Raw genomic sequence first — 25,165 nt, 5'->3', positions numbered from 1 at the left:
ATTGCCGTTATTGTCGCTGTATATGCGACGCGACCGCGACGAAACCCAATTTTGATACGGATTGGGCCAGTCCTACCGGATCCCATCTGAACCTTTCTGGGAGAAAATTTTTCGAAATCTTTGGCATACAACATTTTTTTAGAAAAGCATTGTACGTGACGCTTGGTTATGAAATAATTAGGTATGCACTTATGCATTATATCTACACAGTATAAAAGACAATGAGATTTCCTTAACGGTTTAATTTGGGCCTTGGATAAACTATCGCATGTCACAACAATTGCAATAAAACTTTAAAATAATTTTAATGCTGCGTATAAACTATCAAAGCAACAGCAACTACGCATTGAAAATAATTATGGTTGAAGACATTGTGATTATTAACTGGGAAGTACTGTAATCAGAAAGTGGAATCAAGGACAATAGCGGTTGCGAATCAGTTGACTGTTATTAGCGGTGAAATGAAATTTAAAATGCGCAGAATGGAACGAGCAGAAATAATTTTTGAGGATAGATCCGACCGATGTTCGATTGGTGGCTGTTCAGGTAAAAACTAAAAGAATTTCTTAGAAAACTGCTGAAAAACAAAACGTTTTCGGAGTAAAATTTCACATTTTTAAAGTCCAAGGTTCTTTTCAGTCTGTGCATCGGAAACATTTGAATGCACACACGAAAATTGTGAAATTATGGATAGCTGAGAGTAGTCAGTAATCAGTGAGCTATAAACGAAGCTCGGATTAGTTGTCCTTTTGTCATTACTGTATTTGCCGGTGAAATTGAATTACGTTACGCTTCATATTTTTGCAACAATATTAATTCTGAAGTTTTGCAGTAATGAGTTCACAGTTTTTTTAAGTATTCCACCGCTGATTTATTCCGCGCAGTTTGCGCGGGGTCTATTAGTAATGGTTACTTCTACAATAACATCGACAGACGCAAAATTTAGACGGTCCAAAATGGCCAAATATTAGAAGGTATAATCTGTGTTACAGTCCAAAACATCTGTGTTATAGTCTGCTATTACAGTCCCAAAAATTAGGAAACGAACCTTATGTATTTTCGAACGTAACGATGGTAACAAGCACATGATTGACAGCTGGTCATAGCAAGATAAAAAACAGAAGCCCAGTTGTTAAACCAGTGACAACTCTACCGGGATCCTATTGCGTTTGGAAGCCCCAAAATTGGATTAGAATAAGAGTTCACTCATGAAACTGGAGAGGCACCGCAGTCCCTGCAAGGATACGCTAATATTTTTTATCAGACATGTGTTGCTCTGGACATAAAATTTACTAGTTTTCTGTAAATTTTTACTGGTGTGTAGATCGGTTACGTGCTCATTTTTCGGAGTATGTAAGTACTTGTATCGAGTTTACTCGTGCTTGCACTTTAATACATACATGCATTTCGTACGCAGTAGCCATTGGTATTCACGGCATAGTTTCTGGGGCCCGTGCGCTGAGCACCAGAACCAATTAAGAATCCGATTAAGATCACGATCAGTTATCAAGAGTTTTACCGAGTCACCGAAAGCGACTCGACCCACAGAGCGCTATTATTGGCCCATTTTAAGCCACTTCCTAGAGAAGCTTCACAACTACCGATTACGAAATTTTCGATTTTCGAAAATCGCAAACTTTTTTAATCGGGCCCATTATCAAGTTGAGCGATTAAGAAATCTCTTCAGGGAAATGTCTTAATCGGAATTGCTCAGGATTGCTAAGCGCACTCTGGTGTCTACATTTTTTGAAAACGGACTGGGTTACCGAGCTGAGAGCATGTGATGGAATCCTTATGTGGACGCGTGCATTTCAACACAAATGACAGCAGAACGTTGGATTGTGCTATAACCGAGGTACAAAAGTATTGCAGCAGCAAATCATGTTAGTAAAATTAAAATTTTCATGCCTTGAAAAGCGTTGGCCAGATACCAAATTCTCGACTTCGTCATTAGGAACGGCGTTACATTCGCGTTAACTATGATGTATCCCTGCCAACCTTGGCTGAATTTATGACTTCCAACTGGGATTTGGGCATTCCCGATGTCATGATTACGATGATATCTGGAGTTCATCAATCAAAAGCGTGGAAGAAGCCGGAACATGGCACAAAGCTTCAAAAGGGCATCGTCAAGGTAGTGGTACAAACTAGCAAGCACAGAAGGCATTACCGTAATGTCCAGCCACTTAAGAAGACTTGGTATGTATCTGTAAATTTCGGTAGCTCACAAACACTTCTCAGACCTGGATTTTCACCCATGGACTGAATTATGGTCTAGCCAAACTGATAGGCGATGCAGTGCGCGAAGACCAAGATCGTCGTTCCGTCCGCGGCAACTGGGATCTCATGTCACTGAGTGCATTCAATCAACGCATTATCCATCCGCGTTTAATCGGTGTTGTGCCTGACGCGTTGCTTAATAATTCTGATCAATACCGACATGGACCGGGCCGGGTGGAGATACACGCCGCCGAAACCGAGCGAGCCACCACAAAATACGAAATGAATTCCAATCATAATGTCTTCGTTTTGGTAAACAACACGTCATACACCACCACGGCGGTCTTTCGTGGAGAACTGGAAAGAGCCCTACAAAAGGAAGTCAGCATGCGAAAAGATAATGCTCGAGCCGCGGCTACGCATTCAAGTACGTAAGTAGAGTTTTCGAGATTAAAGTTTAAGACCCTGTGCACGGTACACTGCGCATTTAAAATGCTACAACAAGTGTGTGCCGTCCACGGTAACCGGTATTCCGGAAAAGAACAGTTTAACTAATCAACCAAACCTTGTCAGTGAGAATGGAAGATGATGGCCAAGAGCAGTCCAGCACCGTCATGGAGTACTACGACCCTGTCACGTACAGCATTCCGCTAATCTGCATCTTAATTCAAGGCGGACCAGCCGAGATCGACCAGGTTCTTTACTACTTAAATGACAACATTCCAGTGATGGTTATCAAAGGCACCGGACTGATGGCTGACCTTTTGGCATTTGCCTATGAAGAGATCATGGAGAGGTAATTGAACCAGAGTCCAGAGACTGTCATAATTACCGTACGTCGCTTCTGATTTGTACAGAGGCGGCATCGATATTGAAATGAACCATTTGAAGCCCGAAATCGAAAATAAAATGACACGCTATTTTCCGGGATATTTTAAAGAGAACGAATCTGAAAGGAAAGCGTACATGGAGAAAATCCTCAAGTGTGTGGAAGTGTCCCACAAGTATGACCGGAAATATATCACCATATTTGACTTGGCACTGACTGATTCCGATCTTGCCGATCTCGACTGGTTCATCTTGAAAGCACTCTTTGCTTGTCAACCACAGTACGGTAAAACTAGCGTGATTATGGGCATTCTCTTAAACTTCGGTACATTTAAATCTCGTTTTCATTACAGCTATCAACCAGCGAAAAGCCATAAGGAAAAACTTATTGCTAACCGTAATGTGGAATCGCCCGGATTTAGCGCGGAGTGAGATCTTCCAGCGCGATTTTTCCATCGCCAATCTCAGGGTACGAGTTCAGTTTGTAAACTGCGCTATATGTACAGTACAGTTAATGTTTGCTTAGATAGATCCCGATATTTTTGAACAAGCTCTTTTGTTGCGGGATCGAGAAGAATTTGTGGATTTGTTCTTGGAGCAGAATTTTGCAGTCAGTTCGTTCGTTACTGCCAGTCAACTAAAGCTCTTGTTCACCAGAGCAGAAGATCGTGAATTTTTCATTACTGTTGTTTGGGAAGGTATTCTTGAAAAGAGCCCAGGTAAGGGATGTCTTTTGACTCATCTGGAGACTTTTATAGAATTATTGGTAAATCTACTGACAGCTACTCCAATGCGGGATAAATTTGTTTACATCAAAATGAATGCCATTATCGAATACTTAACCGGAATCAAGAACTTCGTTAAGGTGAACGATCTGGCTCAAGGATCACAGGGGCAGTTAATCATTGATTATCCGACTGCTGAACGACAGGTAAATGGATTTACCTAGATTCTTTGGGCGGACAAGAAAAGACTTGATTTACAGGCGGTGAATTAAATAGAAGTTGTCAGTTACTTAAAGGCAATAAGTCTGCGATCTTTTGCAGGCAATTAACGCCCTTATTGTATGGAGCGTTTTGATGAACCGGTCCGAGCTTGTTAAAGTTCTGTGGAAATTCTGCGAGCAGCCCATTCCCATGGCGCTTTTCATCAGTTCGTTGTATAGCAATCTGTCGCATTATTGTCCAACCAGTGAAATGGAGAAAAAAGCCATAGAAAACGGAAAATTGTTCGGAACCATGGCTGTGGACGTTCTACATCTTAGTTATCAAGATACCACCAATCGAGCTTTCGAGATACTAGCCGAGCCGTTTATCGATTTTGAACATATGACTCCAATGGAAATTTCTTACCGAGTGGGCAACAAGTAGGTAGGCACAATGTTTTTATCCTGGCTGCTGTTTCAGTTTTATGTGGTGCTGCAATGTCCACAGCGGTTTTTCCCTTTGAATGATATCCGTTGTATCAAATACGATCTTTAAATTTGTACTGTGTCGCTCTTCTGACTTCAAACAGGCACTTCATCGCTCATCCATGCAGCCAACGTTATTTGAACGAAGTCTTCAATGGTGGCATCCGCGTCGTCAAATCTCAGTCCGCCTTCAGTATACCCGATTTCATTAAAATCATCCTGTCTGCTTTACTGGTGTTTCCCATGTATTTATGGATCGCTTTTCCTCGTTTGGAAGCCAAAGCCAGAGATGCAAAGGAGAAACGCCGAAGACTAACAATCTTCACCCTATCTCGTCATAACCACTTAGTGTCTACCATTGCATGTCCCGTGCCGGTGCCGATGGATGAAGTGAGAGTGGGAGGAGATGTTGTGGATTTCGTAAGCAGAGCGTCCGGTTTCACGGACTACTCGCACATCAGTACCGTGCATATGCCCAGTTGGACACGGGCTATGGAAGGATCGGAAACTCCGCTACAGTACAACCCAAGTACACTTTTGAAACAACCGCCTTGGCTTCTGAGGTCATCGAATTATCCCGTATTTTTAGGAGATTCGACTCGCGAGGAGCCGGATTGGAGTGACAGCAGAGGACTGCGGTATATTTTCTGGAAATTATTCGGTAATCCCAGAAAAAGACTATCAGGAACGATAAACAGCGATGTCAGCGTTACACAAAAAATGTTCTGCATATGGAACGCTCCCGTGACAAAGTTCTGGATGTATCAGGTAGTCAAAAAGTCTTCTTTCAGATACATTTCGATAAGTGATATCCTGCTCATCTTGTTCAGGTGAATTACTGGTGTTACTTGCTTCTCTTGAGTTATGTGACCTTCATGCATGGTTGCGGGAACCAAACGCTCGATTGGACGCTGTGGATTTGGACAACAGTAAATTTACTGGAATACATGTGCCGGTACAGTCAAATCTCTAGCTACTGAGTAGTGCAAGCTCGTCAGCAGACATATTCATGTACATATTCATGTACATATTCATGTACATATTCATATGTACATATTCATGTACATATTCATGTATTTTCAAGGACTTATTTTGAGTATGCGCGCCGTCGACTGATATCGCTGAGAGTTCGATTATCCGAGATGTTTCTGATTGGAAACTTTCTTTTGTTCTTCATGTTTTCCCGCCTAGTCGATGTGGGACTGCCGATCGATCGGTATTCCACAAGGATTTTATTATGCACTGGTAAGAAAACTCAAATCATAATATTATTATTAAATGCGTGCTGTATTAAGGCTGACATGAATGGTGCTCATTGTGCATTTTTTGGAAGACAGCTCTGCTCTTCTTTTACTACCGCATGGTCTTCCTCTTTTTCCCAATCAGCCGCAAGCTGGGTCCAATGCTAGAGAAGATCAAACTGATGGTTTCTGTGGATTTCATGGTGTTTCTGAAAATGGTAATGCCGTTCATGGTGGCCAGTGCCATCGCAATGCAGGCCGCCCTCTTCCCGGATCTTCCGTTTGGATGGGACAGCTTCCGTGTCACTTTCTACCGCGCATTCTTCGCCTTATTCCTCACCCCATCTACGGATTTGCAACTGGAATCATTTGGCAAATGTGCGCATTACCGCGTAACCAATGACAGTAGCTTGCCGGATACCTGCTGGGCGGGAACGCACTCCGTGCCGGACTGCCCGGTAGTGGGTGTATCGTCGTACATGATTGTTATCCAATACGCTATCATCCTGAAAATGATCCTTGTTACACTTCTGGCTGCAATGTTTTAGTAAGTGGGGCACTGAATGTGCTTTGTTCAGTCAGTGACGCGTATATTACTGTCATTCGCTAATGGTTGCAGCAATACGTACAGCGGGGTTGACAGAGAGGCGGATTCCATTTGGAAATTTCAGCGTTATCAAATGGTCCTTGATTTCTCGACGCGCAGCGCTTGGCCGGCTCCTTTCTCGCTCTTATCGTATTTCGTGCTGCTTACCATGTTGTCTTGTGGATTTGTCAATCATACGGTGCAGCGAGCGTTGAAAAGAAAGGTAAAATTGTTGGTTGTACTATCAAGGCAACTTTATGCATTTTATCTATGGCTTTTATCGGTAATCAGACGTCGGATTTGCCTCCCATTATTGTACGCAAGGCAGATTTTTTCAAATACTGGAAGACAATGGTGAAAGAGTATTGTCGAAACGTGGACATGGAAGTCAAAGAGAAAAAAATGGCCAAAGACCATTTCAAAAAGTTAGTAGACGCAAATTGCAAACGGCATCTTGCAAAAATTGCAAAGAAGATCTATTGAAGCTGCACACTATGTGCGGTCGCTCTTTCCACGATGCAGCGATAAAATAGCAAAGATTATTTACCGAAAAAAATCGTTTAGATTCATCACTTCGCTTTTCTTTGCAGAACTCTGGGAATCGAAGAAGAGCTAAACCGGCATCGTAGTAACTGGTACCGACTGCGGGAAAGAATTATTGCCTTAGAGCAGAATGTTCAAGAAATCCGCAACATGGTATCGAAGCCCTCTGAGAATGAACCGGTGACGGCGCCACCCTCTACTATGCGCTTTAGCAGGAGGTAAAGCTACGAAGCGGTGCTTCGGTAATTGGGTCATTCTACTTACGATAGAAATTTTCATTTCAGAGATTTGTTTAGAAGACAGTTGTAACGGAAGGTACAGAATCGGTGGGAAATAAACCAAGGGGAAACCCATTACCATTTGGCTGCGTTTCATGGTTCAGCGCCTATCGGTACAATATTGTACTTTTTGTTACAGTTTACGATCATGTTTGCCATAAAGCAGAAAAAATTAATGTTTTCAGAGGTTTGTTCAACCGTTTTACAGCCCTGCCGGGCCAAGTTGGGGCAGTTGTAAAAAATAAATTATAAAATAACTGTATTCATTGTTTTGCTGTTATCTTTTAGCATAGTTAATGTAACTTTTCGTCGCAAATCTAGAACTGTTAAATTCGGTACTTATCGGTGTGCCAGTAGCGAGCCGCTCGGTGATTTAGGGGATGGGATAGTGGTCTGTTTTAGGGCGCTTATACGTGCGCTTCTGAAAATGTCACCTGCAGATATTTTTTCGTGGATGTTTTTGAAAACTATTGAGAGACCCAAAAGGTGTCTGTTACAAGTTGGGAGGAGAATCGTGCTCCACGTCTGCTTGCGGTCACGGGGGAATAAGGTGTTGTTCCCATAGACTGCTATGATATAATGAGCCTTCGAAAGAAGAGGGTTGCCTAGCGCGTCTGGTGTGCTAATCTCGAATTGATATTTTCCATTGATGACACATGGATAACATCATACGAATTTGATGTCCAGATTGGCATCTTTTGCACAGACGGGCAGAAGGCTGGGCCGTATAAGTGGAATAAAAAACCGACAAAGCGGAAGATAAAAAAAGATGTTGTCGCTGTTTGAACGCACTGGAGCGGAATACGGGTCTATTACGAGGATAGCGAGATTTAAATTGACCCTCAGAACTTCATAAACGAGATTTGTCTAAAAAGATTTCCGTAGGGCACCCTGTGCCTGTACGGCGAGCATGCAGAGGAGGTCATCCTCCAGTTCTCCGGTTCCTCCAGTCAGACTGCTAAGGTCACACAGGCATGGTTGAAAGTAGCTGGTATATTGCATAATTTGGAAGAGCACGAAAAGGGGAACAGCGTGAAGTTACTGATTTTACACTACGACACACACCCAATTTATAAACGAATTCTAAATCGGACAGTGCCTAACAAGTAGGATGGGTCGAACCAGTTTCTCCAGCTGGTCCGCTCTAATTTTTATCCCGCTGTAATTCGCAGCACGCTTTCAGCATGGAAACCTTAAGTGCAGCAGATGTTGGACACACATAGGCATCATGTAAAGATTTGGTAAGTTTTGATTTGGTGACGGATAACTCACGGAAATTTTTGAGAAAAACTGCCCCAACTTGGCCCGGCAGGGCTGTAGTTGACCGTTTTAGTTCAACCGTTTTATTGCAAAAGCGCCATATTACTATCTGATTCATAAGGAAATCGGGGATAACTAAAATACTGTAGATGCAGACGCAGGTAGCTATTTTAGTATTTGAGCAACGCAATCGCTCCACGCACCAAATCTCGATATTTGAACATACGACTAAGAAACCGATAAAAACAAAAACAAGAGTGTTACTCGCTTATGCATGTGCACACTGCATACTATTACAATACATTGTGCAATACTCGTACTGTATTACACGATATTAAGGACCGTGAATCCCCTAGGCCCCCAGCACTACTTAATTGTTGGCTCCTTTGACATCTCTTAGAACTCCGCTGCTTCAAAGTTTTATACCTGAATTTCGTTAAGCAAGAACTTTGCAAAGCGCAAGCCGCAAGGACTGTTCGGAATTCAGTTACGTACATGCGCTAGCCTGACAGTAAGCCATACCTCGGCACAAATAATTATGAAGTAATAGATAATCGAGAGATTTCGTTTCACTTATTACGTATTAAATGTATTTTTTTTTATTATTGACGAATGTGTTCAGATTTTACGATCCGGAAGGCATGACGCAATGATGCCTAGCAACAAAGGTGCATAGAATATAGGTTCTTATACCCAATAAACGCAGCGCAGTCCCCGAGCTGCCGGAGCACGTAAACGAGCGCGTTGGATGCAGGAGAGATTATCGAGTAACGGCTTAATGCGGAATGCGATCGGGCCTATGTAGCAGTGCCGCCTGGTAAATAGTGTGACTGATGAATTTAACAATGGATTGTTAGTCAGCCTGCATGGATGCGTGGACTTTCCAAGATTATTATTGATATTTTATTACCCGTACCATAACAAACAGGTTATGGAATTTGTAAGCACAACTCACGGCAAACCATATAATGTATACTTATGAGCTACAAATGATTAACAATTTTGTCATTTATTGTCGGCGTCATTTTAAATATTTTCATCTCTCCTTTATCAACATTCGATTTCCGCACAGTCTGCACTAGATTCCACTTATTAATCCCACGAGCTACACCGTACACTGCACCCCGGCAATTATTTTCCTATCAGCGCCGTTAACCGCTCTGGAAGATGTTCCATACTAGTATCTACATCACGCGTACGACAGCGGTTGACGTAGCCGGGTTGTTCCACTGTACTTATCGGCTTAAAAGCAAGAAGTATTTATTCCGCATATTTTGATCGGAACTCCTGTTCGGTTTTGCTGCCGTCTAACATGAACTGAAGTTTAGGATTCGTTTATTACTCAAAGTGGACCATGCCGCTAGAGCAACAGTCGAGGCCGGGCGAAGAAACAGTCTACTTCTTTCAACAATCACCTGCCGTTATCAAGTCGAGCAGTCTCGAGGAGCTGCTACAAAAGCCTGAAGAATGCTGCTTTATCAGTGTTGAAAACGAAGATTATGATGGATCTGCAGTCGGACTTCCCGTCACCTTTTCCGATGAAAAATGGAAGACGGTACAGGCATTTCTATTCCTATTGGCAGGGTTGTCCGTTTCAGCACTGGCATTGGCCGGCGTTCACGATAGGCAGCCAATCACGTCGCCCTTGCCGGACATTGTCTTTACGTATTTCAACCAAGTGGACAACGGACTCGAGATGTCCGAATATTTGATTTTGCTGGTTACATACTCCACTTTCACGACCATGCTGTTTCATCATCACAGGTTGGTGTTCCGAGCCTCCAAGTACAGGCTACAGATACACAATACGAGTAATGCTAGTACTTATATAGTGTAGAACTGCTTTTTAAATCTCCGCAGTATACATACGCGTAGAATCCAATACTCTATGTACAAATATTACAAAACATAACAGAACAAAACGGTGAAAACTAGCTGCTTCGTTAACTTTGTTTCACATCTGTCTATAAAATCTCAACGAGCAAAAATAACAGCTGCTATATTCGCCAGATAAAGCATTCACCAGATAAAGCATCACTTGGTCTTGTCACTTCTGCGGATCAACTTATAATTAATCAATTCTGCAGCAGTCAATCAGTTAATCAAGTCTGTGGGTTAATTTATTATTTGTAACCTTTAGAGATAACTCGCTTCACCTTGTCGATTCTGTGGCTACTATTATTATTACGTTTTTTTACAACTGTGTAGTATTCATTGACTGGCAGTCTGAAGAAGCAGTCTGTAAGACGTAGTCGCACGACAAATTCTATGTTTAACTGTCAGCAGAAAGGCTCGCACTCTTGGCAGCCGAGACAGAAACCAGTTAGCCTCGATTTCCGAGTTTTCAGTTAAAAAATGTGGACGCACTCACACGGGATTTTTAAGCACTGTGTTAACTTTTAAGTACTGTTGACTTTACGGATAGAGGGATAAAAGTAAAAATCGAGAAACTCTTTTTTAGAAAATATATGTTGCGACATCCTCTTTCGCTATAATACTCGTAATAATATTAATTTTGGCAAGCTTCCAGTTACCGTTCTTGCATATTAACGAGGCGCTAGCACAACTGTTTTGAACTTAGAACAGCGCAATCTCGACGATTGGAACGGTATCAAACTTTAATGCAATAGACCTAGCTTTTAATAGAGCCAAAAATTAAAACAATACGTTTTAAATAAAGGGAGAAAAACATCTAGCAAATTCAAGCAACGGTAGTTTGCCCACTGCATATTTATGTGTATACAGTACACTGGACGTTCTGGGCATCCGCAATTTTCATTATTAGGCAATCAATACTGCCAAGACATTTCAGTAACATGACATTGTAGTATATTAAATTTTTTTTATCAGATGGATAATTTTCCGAAGAGTATTTGTGGTCGCTGGTCTGCTTTACCTAGGCCGAGGGGTGACGATGTTCGTTACCGTATTGCCGCAAGCAAATCTCTACTATCCATGTGCTGCAAAGGTTTGTGAAGACTAACGAATTGAGTATTTGATTATCACCGTTATACAGCAATTTTAGCATGATTGCATTACATTACTTCTAGATGAATAATACCAATCCGTTGCTCATAGCTCGTCGTGCTGTATCGCTGCTGAGCGGGCTTGGATTGTCAATCAACGGAAAACTCGTTTATTGTGGGGACTTCATTTACAGCGGCCATACGTGCTCACTTGTGCTTTGTTCATTGGTGTTCGCGGAATGTAAGGTTAAGCGCCATGAAATATTTTTTAATAAAAGTACTTCTATAATATTAGCGCACACTGGTATGCTGTCAACTGTCACAATTAACACGGGGTGCAGAACATGCGACTATGTATCGTACTGTTGAGTAATACTCATGCAACAGCATCTGCAACGCATAAGCGCGAGATACCATTTGACCTGAATCGCTTTACACATGTTTGATACGGGTATGCAAAGAAAATAAAAATTTTTCAAATGCTTGAGTTGCATTTTTAATGATAAATTTATTTTGAATACATAAATAACCAAATAGTTAATTTTACCAATTTTACCAAATAGTTAATTTTTTGGATTATATCCGAGGCACACTTTGCAAGACTTATACGAGTGGATAACATTCCCCTGGTCAGGGCGGATGGCTAATAATATATTATTGTAGATACTAGAGTAGGTAATACCATTTACAACTTGTTTACTTGACATCAGTCACATCGTATCATTACAATTTTAACGCGTAACATTGATTTTTTAGATACTCCTCAGTCACACCTGTTTTGGCGCATAGCCAAATGGATCATCTACGGATTCGCCACACTGGGCATCTTCTTCGTGACAGTATCCAGAACCCACTATACTATTGATGTGTTAATTGCGTACTGCGTTACTACCGTTTTATTCCGTGTTTACCACACAATATCGTCCAATTCTCAGTTAAAGGTCAGGCATTCAAGTTTTTGCCAATACTGTTCCTATTTCCCGTTCTCTTTTCTATGAAAAGTATAAGTACGCATTAAGAATTCGCTTTGAGGCGAAACAGCAGCCAACAGGTAACCATCGACTCATTGAATTTTAGGTCGAATCGACTAACAACACTCCAAACTACCTTTCTCGATTGTGGTTTTTCGGCATAATCAGTTATTTCGAAAGGAATACACCAGATTCCAAGTTGCCAGCGCGATTTTCGTGTCCCATTAGACGACCGGCGTTGCCGCGATGCTTGTCATTTTGTCAGAATGTGCGAAGCTGGTTGGCTACTGATAAGCTTCAGTTTGAAGATCAGAAACTTTTGTCCTCTCATTGATTTATTGACCACGAAATTTTGTTTTTATTTGTCCACATTTTGCTGGCTGAGTGGCTGTGGTTGTACTACAGTCCGCAGTGTATATTATTAGTTGTGTTATGGTGGATTTTGTCTCTGGTATTGTCGTAACTGGTACGGTACAGAGCACTTTTTTGCGTGTTTCGCAATAAAAAGCTTAATCCCTTGTGATGGAATTGTGAAAGCACTTGGAAATTCTAGACTCCATGATTGTCTTTGAAATTTTATTAGGTGCCAGTGCAGCAGTAACTTTGATGTGCCGTGAGTTTATCAACTCTGTTATTAAAGTTTCTGCTCACCTAATATGAATATTTTTGTTATTAAGTTGAACTTCAAGTAATAAAAAAAACTCGCTTAAATCGTTTTTAATTCGAGAGGTCACAGCAGTTGTACTTATCTAATGCGATTGCGCTATGGAGCACCCTTAATTTCGGATTTCGGCAATCCAAGAAAAAAAGCACGAACTCCAAGGTACCATTAACTGAGTCGGTTAGAGCATCCCGCTGTACGGAGAATCATTTGTGCCGTTGTACCTTGGTATTCATAAGACTTTAGGGTTTAGAAATTGCAGTAAGAAGTAACATGTTAAAAGAGCTGACAGTACAAACCACAGCAGCAAAGAGATTAGCAATCCAATTTAGACGAGTACTTACTACTTGCGAGTACTTATGACTTATGGTTAGCTAAAGCCTAAAGGGACATATCTATGCTCTGCAATCTGCACTGCAGGAGTGCTGAGTTTCCTGTGCTGCGCAGAGTGCGTGTCAGCCGCCAGCCATCCGGAAGCAGGAATTCATGTGTGCGCTGCAACCGCACGAGTCTGCGGTGCTGTCTGCAGTTGACCTAAACGGGACTCTTGAAAGTTGAAACTATCGTGAAATTTATAAAGGAAGATACAGAGAAGAATAGAAATGCATTCACGTACTGTAATTGTTTTCACTATTGTCGCGCGCTGGATAAGATGTTCCGCTGGACGATAATTTCTCTCGGCCTCATGGGTTTGTTATTTTATCTAGAACATGATTGCGGATTTGGCTCTCGTAATTGATCATGTCAGCGAAGTCAACAACTTCACGATGGACGCCAGGGAGCCTGCGAGCGCAGCACGAGCTTATGTTGCAGCGACGCAATCTGGAGGAGCAGCGACATAATACACTGGAAAAGAATCTGCAGCATATCCAGAAGGCGGAAACGGATGCAGCCGGCTATTCTAAGCTGACATCCGATCGTACTTTCAAAGCCAGGTAGGGTGAGGCGTCTTTAGTGTTTGGAGTAATGACGTTATGGCAGGAAGCACAACGACTGTGTTCAGCGTAGACAACTTCATGCGACAGCGTATTGAACAACAGAAAGATGCTGATATGAAGATTCGACGCGCAGAATTGGCAGCGTTGCTGTACAAAGAAGAAGTGGATTATCAGGTTGGAAGGACAATTTTTTCTAAGCTTCTGTCAGAATTAAGCGCACAATGACAGCGGACTTCTAAAGGTGTACCCACAGTCGATATGTACATGTAGCGCTGTGCGCATGGATGGGCATGGTTAAACATTATTTGGAAGTCCGGTGTACTCTCTTTAGACGGAAATAATGGAACAGTTGAAGAACGCGGGTGACGATCGTGTGAGAGAGCTGAAAGAACGGGCAGAACAGCTTCGGCAGTCCCGTACGAGACAACAGGAACAGGTGTGCGAAATATGGTATTACCGTAAAAATATCTATGAATTCATGATTTAACGACAGTATCAATAAGTAACACTTTCTTTGTCATGAAGCTTGTAGCCGAAAAACTTCATGAAGCTTGGAAAAAGAACTGCCCTGAACTTCGGGAGGTAAATAATTACCTAGCCTTCTCCGAAACTTATTTTTGGCATAAATGATCTGTGTGCAAGAGATGGCAGGTGATGGTGCAAAATGTTGATTGATGACTGCGAAAATGTTGATCGATGGCCTTTAATGCGAATTTCGACTTCATTGCAGGCTGTAACCAAACAAATTGATTTGGAAACGAGTAAAGCGTGGGGTGACCAAATTGGCATCAAACAGCAGGTATTAATTTGTTAATAAGCAACTGCTAATCTGCAGGTAACGTTTGAGCTTATTGTAGGAAAATTAAGTACAATTTTTACGAATGCAGTGCGATTTTTAACAGAAGGATATCCGCAAGTTATAACCCAGGAGGATGTAAAACATTAACATTTAAAGAGTTCGGGTTTCTTGGGTATTTGTAGTCACCCTTGAAACGTTTTTCATTTTTGTGAATCGGTTAAAATCGGTTGTAATTGAATCGGTTAAAATCGTCCGTTAAAATCGGTTAAATCAGTGAATCGGTTAAAATACGGTTAATAATAGTAATTTCTATTGTGATTTGTACTTGAGAATTAGCATTGTTGTACATCGTGTCCATTATAAGCAACTTTGCAGAATGCCGAGGAGGAGAAGCGCATGGAAAGTCAGATGCTGGAGAATATGCGCCGCGAAATCCAGTTGGCTGAAGAACGAGATCAGGAGAAACGTTCGATTGAACGATCTCGTATGCATGACCTTACTGAAGTATGGCAAGAACAAGTTGACGACCTACGCACACGTGAAAGCCAGGTAAAGGCGTATTTGTTTTTGAGCATTAGATTTGGTAAGTATCAAATAGAAATTAATTTTCTGAGTTAGCCTTGTACATCGCCCCATTTCGTGATGCATTCCGAATCGTTCTGCGTTAACTTGTCAACACAGTACAGTCGTCTAATGGAATACCGTTTTTATTTAGCTGACTGCCCTTAAGCAACAGGAGCGTGAACTCCTGGCGCAGCTAGGTGAATTAGCGCGCCTGGAGGATCAGCGGAAAAAGCTGGAAGAGTCCGAGCAGAAAAAGGACTTTGGGTAAAAATAAAGTTCACAATTTTTCGTTTACTTGCACTTTTGTTTTTTCTATGCTTTCTGTGCCTGTGTAGGGCAAACCTGATGAAGCAGCATGCCGCTTTTCTTCGTCGTCGCAATCGCCAAGTCCAAGACAGTCTGAAACTTGATCGACAAATCCTGGAATCCGTACAACATATGGAGGAGGAAGCCGTTGGAAGAGACCAGTTGAAGAAAGAGCACGAGCGATCCGTCGCCGCGCAGATGAGGGAAGCTATGGAGGACAGGATCCGCAGGGAAAAGGAACGGGAAAGCGAAATTGATCGCCTGGACAGGTACGTTTATTGCTACACAATAGGCATTAGCACTGCCTAGTGTGTGATGAAATTTATTCTTTAAGGGAAGAGGCTAAGCAGTACTGGGAAAAGCGCGAAGAAGAGTGGGCTGCTGAGGAAAACGCCCGGAAGGGCCTTGTGAATGAAGTTATCGGAGATCTGAAGAGGCAGATTCGGTTCAAGATGGATGTCAATCGCCAAACTCAGTGTCAGTTGGAGAGTGAGCGAGAAGAGCTAACGTCACAGAAGAAGTTAGCGGAAATGGAACAGCAGCGTCAGCTGGATGATATGACGCGTGCTCAGTCGATCCGGCGACATGATCTTGACGCTCAAGTAAAGATCAAGTGGAGTTGTTGTGCCTGTTGTAAATAAAAAATTGTCACATAAAAAACTGCGTTTTGATATTATAGATGCGTGAGCTGGAGGAAAAGCAAGCTCGAGATCGCCAGTCTGCTACCGAAGAACAAGCAAAGAGGCAAATGGAGCAGCGCAGTTACGATGATTTCCTCTCACGGGAAACTGCAAAGATGGGAGTCGGGCCTAATAACCGGTGCCAGTCGGCTTCGTCTTACGGCAGCAGGCCTGGTAGTTTTCGATACCATGATAATTTTCGATAATTGTTCGCGGTGTTAAAAGTATGGGGTTAACTCGAATCTTCCGTATACCCTCGAGGATGTGCGTTGTGGACCAGTGGAAGGAGGATCCTTCTCGTTCATGGTTTTCGGCACCGATGCTCGTAAACGGTAAACCTCTTTTTGATAATGATAATGATTAATTTTGAAGATTATCGTGCTTTGATTTTGGTGATCTTTTAGATGATAATAATGTACTGGTTGCAGATGCATGCTTTTTGTAGGTGTTATTTGAAATGTCTCTAAGGCGTTTTAGCGAAGTCTTAAGGGTAGATCATGTTTTTCTGATCTTCTACTGTTGATTCTTTGTTTTAACCGAAATTAATATTATTTGTTATCTTCTTTATCCGCGTCGACATCTTCAACCGTAAAAACAAAGATTGGTCGCGGACCCGTCGGCGGTTTAGCCAAAGTAATGGGTGCCGGTATCCTGTAGGTCGGGTCTGGGCCATCAGGACGCGGCGTTCCGGCATTTTGAGCAATGTACAATCGTAATTTAAACAACATCCAGAAGCAGAAATGCAGCAGCGGTAACAGCACAAACACAACGGCGGCTTCCGTTCCCACAGCTAAGCCTAGATTATTTTTGAAATCAAGGAATTTGTAAATAGGTACTATTGTTCTGTCGCTAAGGAAGTAAACAGCGGTAAAGACAGAGTAGAAGACACCGTAAACCATGGATTGGTAGACGTGGAGTAAGTGCACGGGCATGGCAATGAAGCAATGGTCAATCACAATAACGATGCCGTTGAGCATGTGCTTGTGAACGCTAAAAACACTCAAGTTTTCTCCGAGCAGTGTCCAGTATAAAATCATTACACCGACAGTTGAAATAGCGCCAACATTCCACAGCATCCACTGGAGCCGCAGGGGCCATAACAGCCTGTCGGGTTTTCTAGCTAGAAACAGAACGATAATCCTAAACAAACAAAAGAGATTTTTTTAATAAAATTTTAATACCTTCAGAATGTTTTGGTTCCCTGTATGTACAACAGTTAACAGCAGCGACAATAGTATACAACGTGAAGAGCAGATAAGTCCAGTTGGTTAAATAGATGAGGTACTTCCTGTCGGGCTTGATTGTAAAGTCACGTGGAAGATAAGCTAAGTCAAGCAGAAGCCATACGGTAAAGTACACTGCTAGGAATCCTTTCCAAACTTTAAATGGGTAGGACGAATGACAGCACTTCCACTAAATATGATCACAGTTAAACTGACTTACGTAAGCAACTGCAACCAACAGCTAAGTGGTAAAACCGTAAAACCTATTCTAGCATTTCAAAAAATACAGGTTCCAAATTCACACGTTTTTGATATTTGCAAATGGTAAATATCACGCACCTGTGGGTCTAAAAATTCTCGAATAGCCGCAATGTGCAAAGAAAATTTGGACCATGAGAACTCGTCCGAGATTGCTTCGAGTGCTGATTCACACCTGGTCATGCATACGTTTACGGCAGGCTTGAGTTGGTTTCACTTTTGACATTATTATAACACTGAAAATGTTTATATTTCCCCCATGCGTTGTTATTCGAAGTTGGTAATAACACTTAAGACAATGTAGCAGACATCCAGTTATTAGAAGCGTTGAGTACCGCGATACAAAATTGCACCGGCGGAAATAAAAAACGTCCTAATAATATTATTAAGATTTATTGAATACGCAAAGGTGCATGAGTATCAAAAAACGATTTTTGAGTATCCTGTATCCGTTTGTGTTAGTTGAGGTATTTTAACAAAAGAACGTGGCCCATATATTTATTTACAATACTTTTAAACCTAAACGTTATTTGGGTTGCTAATCTACCCGGGCGCAACTCTCTTCAGCAGCCTGCTGGAATCATTGAATTATTTTAGACAAATTAAAGGCTCTCCGTTTTGATAGTAGTGTTTCAGAATGTTTCTGACTATGTGAAATTCGGTAAATCAGTTAGTCAATGCTCAATGACTTAATGGTCCTTGCATGGAGGAAATCATTCGCATGCCAATGTGGGATTAGGCAATGTTAAATGCATATCGCTGGGTTTTGCCAATTAGTATTGTGTTGCACCTAATCCAGTTGGTAACAACCCAGATTCTCCAATACTATCCAAATGTTCGCGTTCCCAGTGAAGTACTCTTTTCCAACGTGTATAAAATCAACGATGATTCCGATAGTTTTTACCTAAGGTCGCCGGGATATCCTAACAAATATCCAGACAACTCCAACATTGCTTATTGGATACAGGGTAACGGACGCCCCATCGAAGTAAGGAGCAACATATTTGTTGTGGTTTAGCACCTTTTAAATATCATAATAACATTGGCGAAAAGGTGACTAAGCTTTGAATGTTGCAGATAACAACATTGTCCATGAGTCTGCAGCAACCCGAGATGAATGGAACTTGCTTAAAGGATTACGTTGCTGTATGGGATCTAAAATGCAAGTGATAGTGTTATTAGTATAGTTACATAGTTAGCCAGTTTTCATACTTTCAATGGTGTATTTTTGAAGATGAATATTATCAATTAAAAGTAGCCTGTGGCAGAGCGGATTTGGATCTTGTGTCCTACAGCGATTCATTAGTAAGGATACTGTTGATTTTTTCACCGCAAATTTTACGTTTGTATCTTATTTTAACACCTGCGTTACTGTTCACATCAGATAATTCTTTTCGTGTCGGATGACCGCTATGCATTCAACGGTTTCATTCTGAAAATAGAGAGTAAGCCTTTTTTATCGGACCTTTCACCCTACGGTGTTGATAAATAGAGTCCATCATGACTTTTAATGTCGGCTTTCCAGGAAGCAGGCAATACTGTGGAGCAGACGAACTGCGTTGCGAGCCAAAAAGAGACGCTCAGTTGCCGAAGGGAAATTTTAAGCTAATTTACAATTACAAATGTCTCCGACCAGAACGTATTTGTGACGGTGAGCAGGACCGAATTTGCAACCTTCAATAAAATGCTTATTTCTGCATGCTGATGCTCTAACAACCAACAGTTACAACTGCGTCGGTTAGAAAATTATACAGCAACACCACACCTGTGTAAAACTCCATTTCACACCGTGATTTCGTTAATTTATTCAAGGACAGAAGGACTGCCCAAACGGCGAAGACGAGATTTGCACTACGCAGTGTGGCAAGAAGTACTCTGCACCGGATGTGCAAACACAATCGCAAACGCGTATCGTCGGGGGCATCGAAGCTTTTCCCAATGCTTGGCCGTGGCAGGTTAACATGAAAATGGAATCCGGGAAGGACATATACACCTGCGGCGGATCCGTGGTATGCAGTACGGGCTCGCGTTTATGTATATTCAGTTAATCATCTCACAGATTCTATGCGCTTAGATAGCTGCTGGATGGATTCTGACTGCCGGGCATTGCTGTCAACTGAATGGCGTGTAGGTCTGTACTTGACTTAATACAGCACCGCGGTCAGTGTGACCCAGTTTCGTAAACCAAACCTTGCAGCGATTTTGCACCCAGTCAGTTACAAATGAAAGTTGGCTTTCACCGCTGCCACGATCCGGCTGACGGATTGACGATTCATGCGGAGAGACTGTTTGTCCCCGCAGATTATAGTGCCCGCGGTTGGGGTGTCAATTACGACTTTTGCATTATTAAGTTGGTGAAAGTGAGTGGACATATAAATGCGAATTTTTATGTGTATATTAAATTCCATACGTTTTCCAGATGATTTCATTCACCAACAAAATTCAGCCTGTATGCCTGCCTCGGCCCTACTCGGGGCCGCTGAGGAACCAAAACTGCACCGCCACGGGTTGTGGCAATATGGTACAATGGAGTGGATCAGGGACTCAGCCAGCTGCTCGAGTGCCCGTCAGCCTTATGGCAGTCAACCTGGCAATAATGAACAATTCACAGTGCGCCAGATATTTCCCGAGAATTGCACCGGAAATGGTGTGTGGCGCTTCTAAATTAGCCAGGGACACGTAAGAAAACGTAAAAACCGTAAATGCGGTCAAATTTAGTTCCATAATGTCAAGTACTTAAAAAATCATCCGCTGCAAATTTACAGATGTCGTGGCGATAGCGGAGGTCCATTCTGCTGCAAAGTGCCTGATTCCGCGGATCCACCTCAATACCAGCTGTCGGGAATAACGTCCTTTGGACAGTATGTTGTTTTGAGCCGACATTTACCATTTTTGACAATACCGTTTGACTTGCGGCACTTTGTAGTGGTTGTGCATCAGGTCGACCTGGTGTCTTTTCTAATCCTGTCCGCGCGCTACCCTTTCTGATCAGAGTACTATACGAGCACAACTTTTGGGGATGGCATGCTGACACCGTTGTCCCGCTGCTCAATCATAGGCGTTATCCGCGGCCGCCGTATACACCAAAAGTTGTGGCTAATTTGTCAGAAAGGCTCCAAACCATTGACTGGCTTGTGGAAGACGGGGATGCTACATTTGACCGCAGCGGTAGTGGAAAGTTTACCACAGAGGTCAAGTTATTAAAAATGGTGTCAGCCATCTATTTTTCTCTTACCTGTTATTATTTAATTTTTCTACCACTCGTTGCTCCCTTGAACGGCGGTTACTTTACTGGCAATGTTTAAAGAGGATGTACAGCTGTTTTAAGAGGGACTGCTGTGCTTGTATCTGTGGCAACAACAGTAAACACTCACATAATATGTGTGACAGGACGCTTGATGTTGGCAGTTCACCGGAGGGTGACTGTTGCGCTTGTACAGCAACAATTTACAATGCTTAAAAAGAGCTATGAAGTGCTTGTACGTTGTGTAAATTATCTTTGCAACATTATGGGACAGTTTTAAATTTCTGATAAACTACTGAGCCTGTGTTGCAAAATGTGCTAGATTTGCCTTTACGATGTTGGAATTTCAATAATATTATGCAGTTAAGCAGTTCGCGGTCTCCGGTTTTATGCTGTTGCATTTTGTGGTTCATACCATCACTGATCAAGTCCGATCCCATCTTTCGACCAAATGTTACACTTCCACAAGAAGTGCTAACCTCAAATGTTCTTAAACTGAGAGACGATGTCGATAACCACATTATTAATTCAGCAAATTTCCCTGACAATTATCCCATAAATACCAACGTGACTTACTGGTTTCGTGGAATGGGGCGTCCACTGGAAGTACGCGCCAATAAATGATTCAAAATACCTGTTGCTTTTACGAGTGTGCTACTGCCACAATGTAGCAAATCGATTTCCTATGCTTCGTTCTAGATTATTTCAGGATCGTTTGACCTCCAACCGGCAGAGCCGAATGGAACTTGCATGAGGGATTACGTTGTATTCTGGGACTTAAAATGTATTAATTCGTCCAATGCAGTAAATCATCGAATTATCGTGCAAAACTATCACGCTTTTGCTTTCAGATCCCTATCAAATCTTGCAGATGTTTTGTGGAAGTGGAAACTTTAAGTTTAAATCGTATAGCGATTCCGTAGTAAGCTTGCGCAGTGCAACTTGTAACTGAGTGGTACTTTATAGGTGGCTCACCGCTTATTCTTGCAGTTAATGCTTTTTGTGTCGGATGGCAGTCAGACATCTAAAGGCTTCCAAATCGGTTTTCACAGTACGAATGGCACCGTACGAGAACTTTTTTACATAAAAGCTGACAAAAGCACATCTTTTTTCAAGTTAACCCAGTGTTGTTTTTTTTTCAAGAAAGTCCGAACTGTGCGGAAGACGAGCTTATTTGCCAGTCAACACCTGTTTCCTCGATCAGCGGGAGAACTTTGATAAAGTGCGTGCCAGCTGATTATATTTGTGATGGTAACAAGTCATAAAAATGGCAATGGCTCGCTAGTATTTGGCAACATCTATCGAAGCGCCGTTTATCTTCAGGAAAAGCTGACTGCGCTGCCGGTGAAGACGAGGTGTGTACTCAGACGTGCGGCATTCCAGATGATGCTTCATCGAGCGGTACCGACACGCGGATTGTGGGCGGTGTAGATGTACGTAAAAATAAGTTGCACTGAAGCGTTTGTTAATTGTGTGTGGGAATTATAGGCAGTACCATATGCCTGGCCGTGGCAAGTTTTGGTGTCAATTTCGTCGTCAATTTGTGGAGGATCTATTGTAAATTTGTGCCTTAATCTTAGTACTCGCTTGCATAATGATTTCTCGTCGCAGATTGGACCCGGGTGGGTTGCAACAGCTGGACACTGCTGTCAACAGCGTGGCGAGTAGGTTAGATTATACATTTCGATTGTTCTGAAAATGAAGCTTCGCGTTTTGTAATAACTTTATTGTTACCAGACCGGTACCCATCGAGAACTTCAAAGTGAAGGTTGGCTTCCAGAGATGCGACAGTTGGGACGACGGTACTACGCTGACTCTTGACAAGGTCGTCATACATCCAAACTACAGCGTTTCGGGTTGGGGAGCAAATTACGATTACTGCCTGCTTAAACTTTCAACGGTAACCGACGGACGACAGTTGCTGTTCTTTGTTCGTAACAGACGATTGTCTTGCTGCAGAACCTGACTTTCTCGCCGAAAATAAAGCCGATATGTCTGCCGCGACCATACTCCGGGCCGCTAAATAAGCAAACCTGTACGGCGACGGGATGTGGCAACATGGTTCAGTGGAGTGGAGAAGGCATCATGCCACCTCCAAAACTTCCCGTAAACCTCCAAGTGGTGAACTTATCAACCCTGTCTAATGCTGACTGTTCCAAGCAATTTTCCACCATCACAGCAGAGATGTTATGTGCAGCGAAACCTGACAAAGACACGTATGTATAGACAGTATAGTATACAGTATACTGATAAAACCGTCAAAAGGGTTTTAGTTTTCTTTTGACAATAGCTGTCAAGGAGATAGCGGCGGGCCATTCGTATGCAAAGGCCCCGCTCCAAATATACCGAAGCAATACCAGTTGTCTGGGATAACATCCTTTGGGCGGTAAGTGCGCTGACCGTTCTTATTTACTTGTAACATTCTACAGTAATACTGATGTATTCGTAGGGGCTGCGCGTCCGGTTTGCCGGGCGTTTTTGCTGATGGGCGCAGACTTCTTCCATTTTTGATTAACACTCTATATGCCAATGGAATGTGGGGATGGTTTGCTGATACTTCTGTTCCGCTCTTGGAACCACAAAAGCGTCCGCGATCGTTCTGGGAGCCCAGTGTAGTTGACCAGTTATCATTACGGACGGGAGGTGACCAGGGTAATGTGACCCAGAGTCACGCTTTGAGTCTCCATAAAGCATCCATTGGATTTGGCCTTTTAATACTAAAATTTTTAATCTTGATGTTTCTTAGTTTGAATTGGACAAATGTTCTCTGATTTCTGCTGTGATAACCAAATCAGAGCTGTTGCGATTGCTTTTAAAGGAAGTGTGCCCCACTTCAGTATTCTGACAGCCAATCAAGTGGTGGCGTTTCCTTTCGTATATTTGGCAGCACTGACTGATTTTTTGTTGATTATTTCTACACCAGCATAGTACGAGCAGAATGTATTAAGGTAATGTATTAAGGTAATGTATTAGCCATACTGTACTCACACTGGTACGAGATTCCGCAAATTAAACTTGGCAACAGATGCTATGCATGTAACGCGTGCACGGGTTGCTGTTTTCAGTTTTATGCACGTATTAATTTAGAATGAGACTAACGCAATAACGATAATTGTAACATCAGCAAAGGACCCTTTACTGAGGATATTGAACTTGAATTAGGCAGAATGGACACTACAGAAAGCTTCAAATCGAAAGATGTTTTGCACCCTCATTCTTTGACGGAATCCCAGAAAAAGAACGCCCTGATTAACCAAAAGTTGAAAGACTCGTATAGTAGCACGGTAAATTTTGCACCACCAGCCCAACCCAGTTTGCCAGCACGATTCAGGGATTTTACCGGGCGAATTATTTTTGATGTTCAGACTACCCTGCTTGTAGTAGCCAATCAGCTGTGGTCCACAAAGTTTCGTGACCTGTTGTTTTCACTTCTTTGGTCACTCCTTTTCACAGCAATCCTCATCAACGATTTAATCCAGTATCTGGGGACCCGAAATATTCAGAATACAACCCAGGCGATAACGGTGCCTCTTCTTTACGCCCAGACCATTTTGGTTTTCTACACTATGGGCTGTTACCATTATCGACATTTTTGTCGGTTGTACATCATACTGCCGCATGTCAAGCGATTTGCGATTGGACTGCACATTTACTCGGTACTGCTGCTTATTGCCAGAGTAACGGTGGAGATCGTGTTTCGAAACACAAGATCAGAGTTTTACCCAGCCGCAAAAAGTAACGACGTTCAACTTAACCGATACGCCGGATTGGGATAGTAACGGTTGTAAATTCATGTCGAAATCAGAATTGTGCAGCAATGTCTTTTACTGTGTAGACTTAATTCACGACGCCCACAACTTACAAACGAAAGATTTCTCCAATATTGTATTATACTTCTGCAGTCTGTTGCTTTTTATGTGATTACTGACCACTGGGCTTATATTGGCGCGAACGTTTGGTAAAGAAGATAAAGGTCACTGTTGTGTTTACGGACTGGCTTATGCCAAGCAAATCAAAATTCTACTCAGTCAGTTTTTAACCTCCATGAAACGGAGTCGTAAATACGTCGATTGAAATGAAGGCTCTTTAAAGAGGAAGCATTTTCAACTTCCGGCGCCCTGCATATATACTCGTATTACACGTAATATGTCCATAGATCCGAATTGTACAGTAGCACACGTGAATGTG

General features: G+C 42.3%; 6 protein-coding genes across 15 annotated transcripts; 5 read left to right on the top strand and 1 right to left on the bottom strand.

Annotated features, from left to right (window-relative positions):
• The first annotated feature begins 1,118 nt into the window (after window positions 1–1,118).
• On the top strand, window positions 1,119–7,373 carry LOC129586953 (transient receptor potential cation channel subfamily M member 3-like). The gene is made up of 19 exons (XM_055480495.1): window positions 1,119–1,353; window positions 1,688–1,855; window positions 1,955–2,134; window positions 2,224–2,647; window positions 2,794–3,016; window positions 3,078–3,334; window positions 3,402–3,517; window positions 3,575–3,767; window positions 3,831–3,979; window positions 4,095–4,414; window positions 4,564–4,988; window positions 5,049–5,227; window positions 5,290–5,414; window positions 5,544–5,704; window positions 5,797–6,247; window positions 6,320–6,509; window positions 6,578–6,711; window positions 6,877–7,047; window positions 7,114–7,373. Exons 2-19 carry the CDS (start codon window positions 1,784–1,786, stop codon window positions 7,136–7,138), a joined length of 3,795 nt encoding a protein of 1,264 aa, XP_055336470.1. The 5' UTR covers window positions 1,119–1,353; window positions 1,688–1,783; the 3' UTR covers window positions 7,139–7,373.
• Window positions 7,374–9,079: 1,706 nt separating this feature from the next.
• On the top strand, window positions 9,080–12,827 carry LOC129586958 (phosphatidylcholine:ceramide cholinephosphotransferase 2-like). Of its 2 annotated transcripts, XM_055480510.1 has the most exons (5): window positions 9,085–10,131; window positions 11,218–11,335; window positions 11,418–11,574; window positions 12,090–12,274; window positions 12,411–12,827. In XM_055480510.1, the coding sequence occupies exons 1-5, from the start codon at window positions 9,722–9,724 to the stop codon at window positions 12,636–12,638; spliced, it is 1,098 nt and encodes a 365-aa protein (XP_055336485.1). In that variant the 5' UTR covers window positions 9,085–9,721; the 3' UTR covers window positions 12,639–12,827. The 2 variants fall into 2 exon arrangements, with proteins under 2 accessions (XP_055336487.1, XP_055336485.1); XM_055480512.1 differs by lacking the exon at window positions 12,411–12,827 and having other exon boundaries at window positions 9,080–10,131; window positions 11,418–11,579; window positions 12,090–12,263.
• Window positions 12,828–12,947: 120 nt separating this feature from the next.
• Window positions 12,948–16,867, top strand: LOC129586957 (trichoplein keratin filament-binding protein-like). Of its 4 annotated transcripts, none has more exons than XM_055480506.1 (11): window positions 12,948–13,127; window positions 13,673–13,900; window positions 13,969–14,077; window positions 14,235–14,339; window positions 14,429–14,485; window positions 14,634–14,702; window positions 15,078–15,251; window positions 15,418–15,530; window positions 15,602–15,841; window positions 15,907–16,174; window positions 16,252–16,867. In XM_055480506.1, exons 2-11 carry the CDS (start codon window positions 13,707–13,709, stop codon window positions 16,456–16,458), a joined length of 1,536 nt encoding a protein of 511 aa, XP_055336481.1. In that variant the 5' UTR covers window positions 12,948–13,127; window positions 13,673–13,706; the 3' UTR covers window positions 16,459–16,867. The 4 variants fall into 4 exon arrangements, with proteins under 4 accessions (XP_055336481.1, XP_055336483.1, XP_055336482.1 ...); XM_055480508.1 differs by lacking the exon at window positions 12,948–13,127 and adding an exon at window positions 13,272–13,455; XM_055480507.1 differs by lacking the exon at window positions 12,948–13,127 and adding an exon at window positions 13,443–13,577.
• On the bottom strand, window positions 16,762–18,247 carry LOC129586959 (protein rolling stone-like). Of its 2 annotated transcripts, none has more exons than XM_055480514.1 (3): window positions 17,815–18,247; window positions 17,434–17,577; window positions 16,762–17,372 (listed from the first exon to the last, which is right to left on the bottom strand). In XM_055480514.1, exons 1-3 carry the CDS (start codon window positions 17,867–17,869, stop codon window positions 16,801–16,803), a joined length of 771 nt encoding a protein of 256 aa, XP_055336489.1. In that variant the 5' UTR covers window positions 17,870–18,247; the 3' UTR covers window positions 16,762–16,800. The 2 variants fall into 2 exon arrangements, with proteins under 2 accessions (XP_055336489.1, XP_055336488.1); XM_055480513.1 differs by having other exon boundaries at window positions 16,766–17,372; window positions 17,434–17,665; window positions 17,815–18,245.
• Window positions 18,088–21,113, top strand: LOC129586955 (suppressor of tumorigenicity 14 protein-like). Of its 4 annotated transcripts, none has more exons than XR_008690246.1 (11): window positions 18,088–18,721; window positions 18,811–18,895; window positions 18,968–19,038; window positions 19,118–19,178; window positions 19,259–19,384; window positions 19,546–19,742; window positions 19,808–19,860; window positions 19,931–20,093; window positions 20,153–20,380; window positions 20,499–20,594; window positions 20,660–20,801. XR_008690246.1 is itself a non-coding variant. In XM_055480500.1 (11 exons), the coding sequence occupies exons 1-11, from the start codon at window positions 18,476–18,478 to the stop codon at window positions 21,036–21,038; spliced, it is 1,737 nt and encodes a 578-aa protein (XP_055336475.1). In that variant the 5' UTR covers window positions 18,091–18,475; the 3' UTR covers window positions 21,039–21,113. The 4 variants fall into 4 exon arrangements, 3 of the variants coding, with proteins under 3 accessions (XP_055336477.1, XP_055336475.1, XP_055336476.1); XM_055480500.1 differs by having other exon boundaries at window positions 18,091–18,721; window positions 20,153–20,412; window positions 20,660–21,113; XM_055480501.1 differs by having other exon boundaries at window positions 18,572–18,701; window positions 20,153–20,412; window positions 20,660–21,113.
• Window positions 21,114–21,125: 12 nt separating this feature from the next.
• On the top strand, window positions 21,126–24,005 carry LOC129586956 (suppressor of tumorigenicity 14 protein-like). 2 transcript variants are annotated; one of them, XM_055480504.1, is made up of 12 exons: window positions 21,126–21,583; window positions 21,677–21,761; window positions 21,829–21,899; window positions 21,968–22,028; window positions 22,121–22,228; window positions 22,301–22,410; window positions 22,466–22,534; window positions 22,589–22,641; window positions 22,715–22,877; window positions 22,937–23,193; window positions 23,251–23,363; window positions 23,427–23,567. In XM_055480504.1, exons 1-11 carry the CDS (start codon window positions 21,335–21,337, stop codon window positions 23,348–23,350), a joined length of 1,326 nt encoding a protein of 441 aa, XP_055336479.1. In that variant the 5' UTR covers window positions 21,126–21,334; the 3' UTR covers window positions 23,351–23,363; window positions 23,427–23,567. The 2 variants fall into 2 exon arrangements, with proteins under 2 accessions (XP_055336479.1, XP_055336478.1); XM_055480503.1 differs by having other exon boundaries at window positions 21,131–21,583; window positions 23,268–23,363; window positions 23,427–24,005.
• The last annotated feature ends 1,160 nt before the right edge of the window (window positions 24,006–25,165 follow it).

Source organism: Paramacrobiotus metropolitanus, unplaced genomic scaffold, assembly GCF_019649055.1.
Source record: "Paramacrobiotus metropolitanus isolate TYO unplaced genomic scaffold, Prichtersi_v1.0 Parri_scaffold0000022, whole genome shotgun sequence".
Taxonomy (NCBI): Eukaryota; Metazoa; Tardigrada; class Eutardigrada; order Parachela; family Macrobiotidae; genus Paramacrobiotus; species Paramacrobiotus metropolitanus.
The sequence above is the reverse complement of the archived record's forward strand: the minus strand, read 5'-3'. Positions and strand labels throughout refer to the sequence as shown.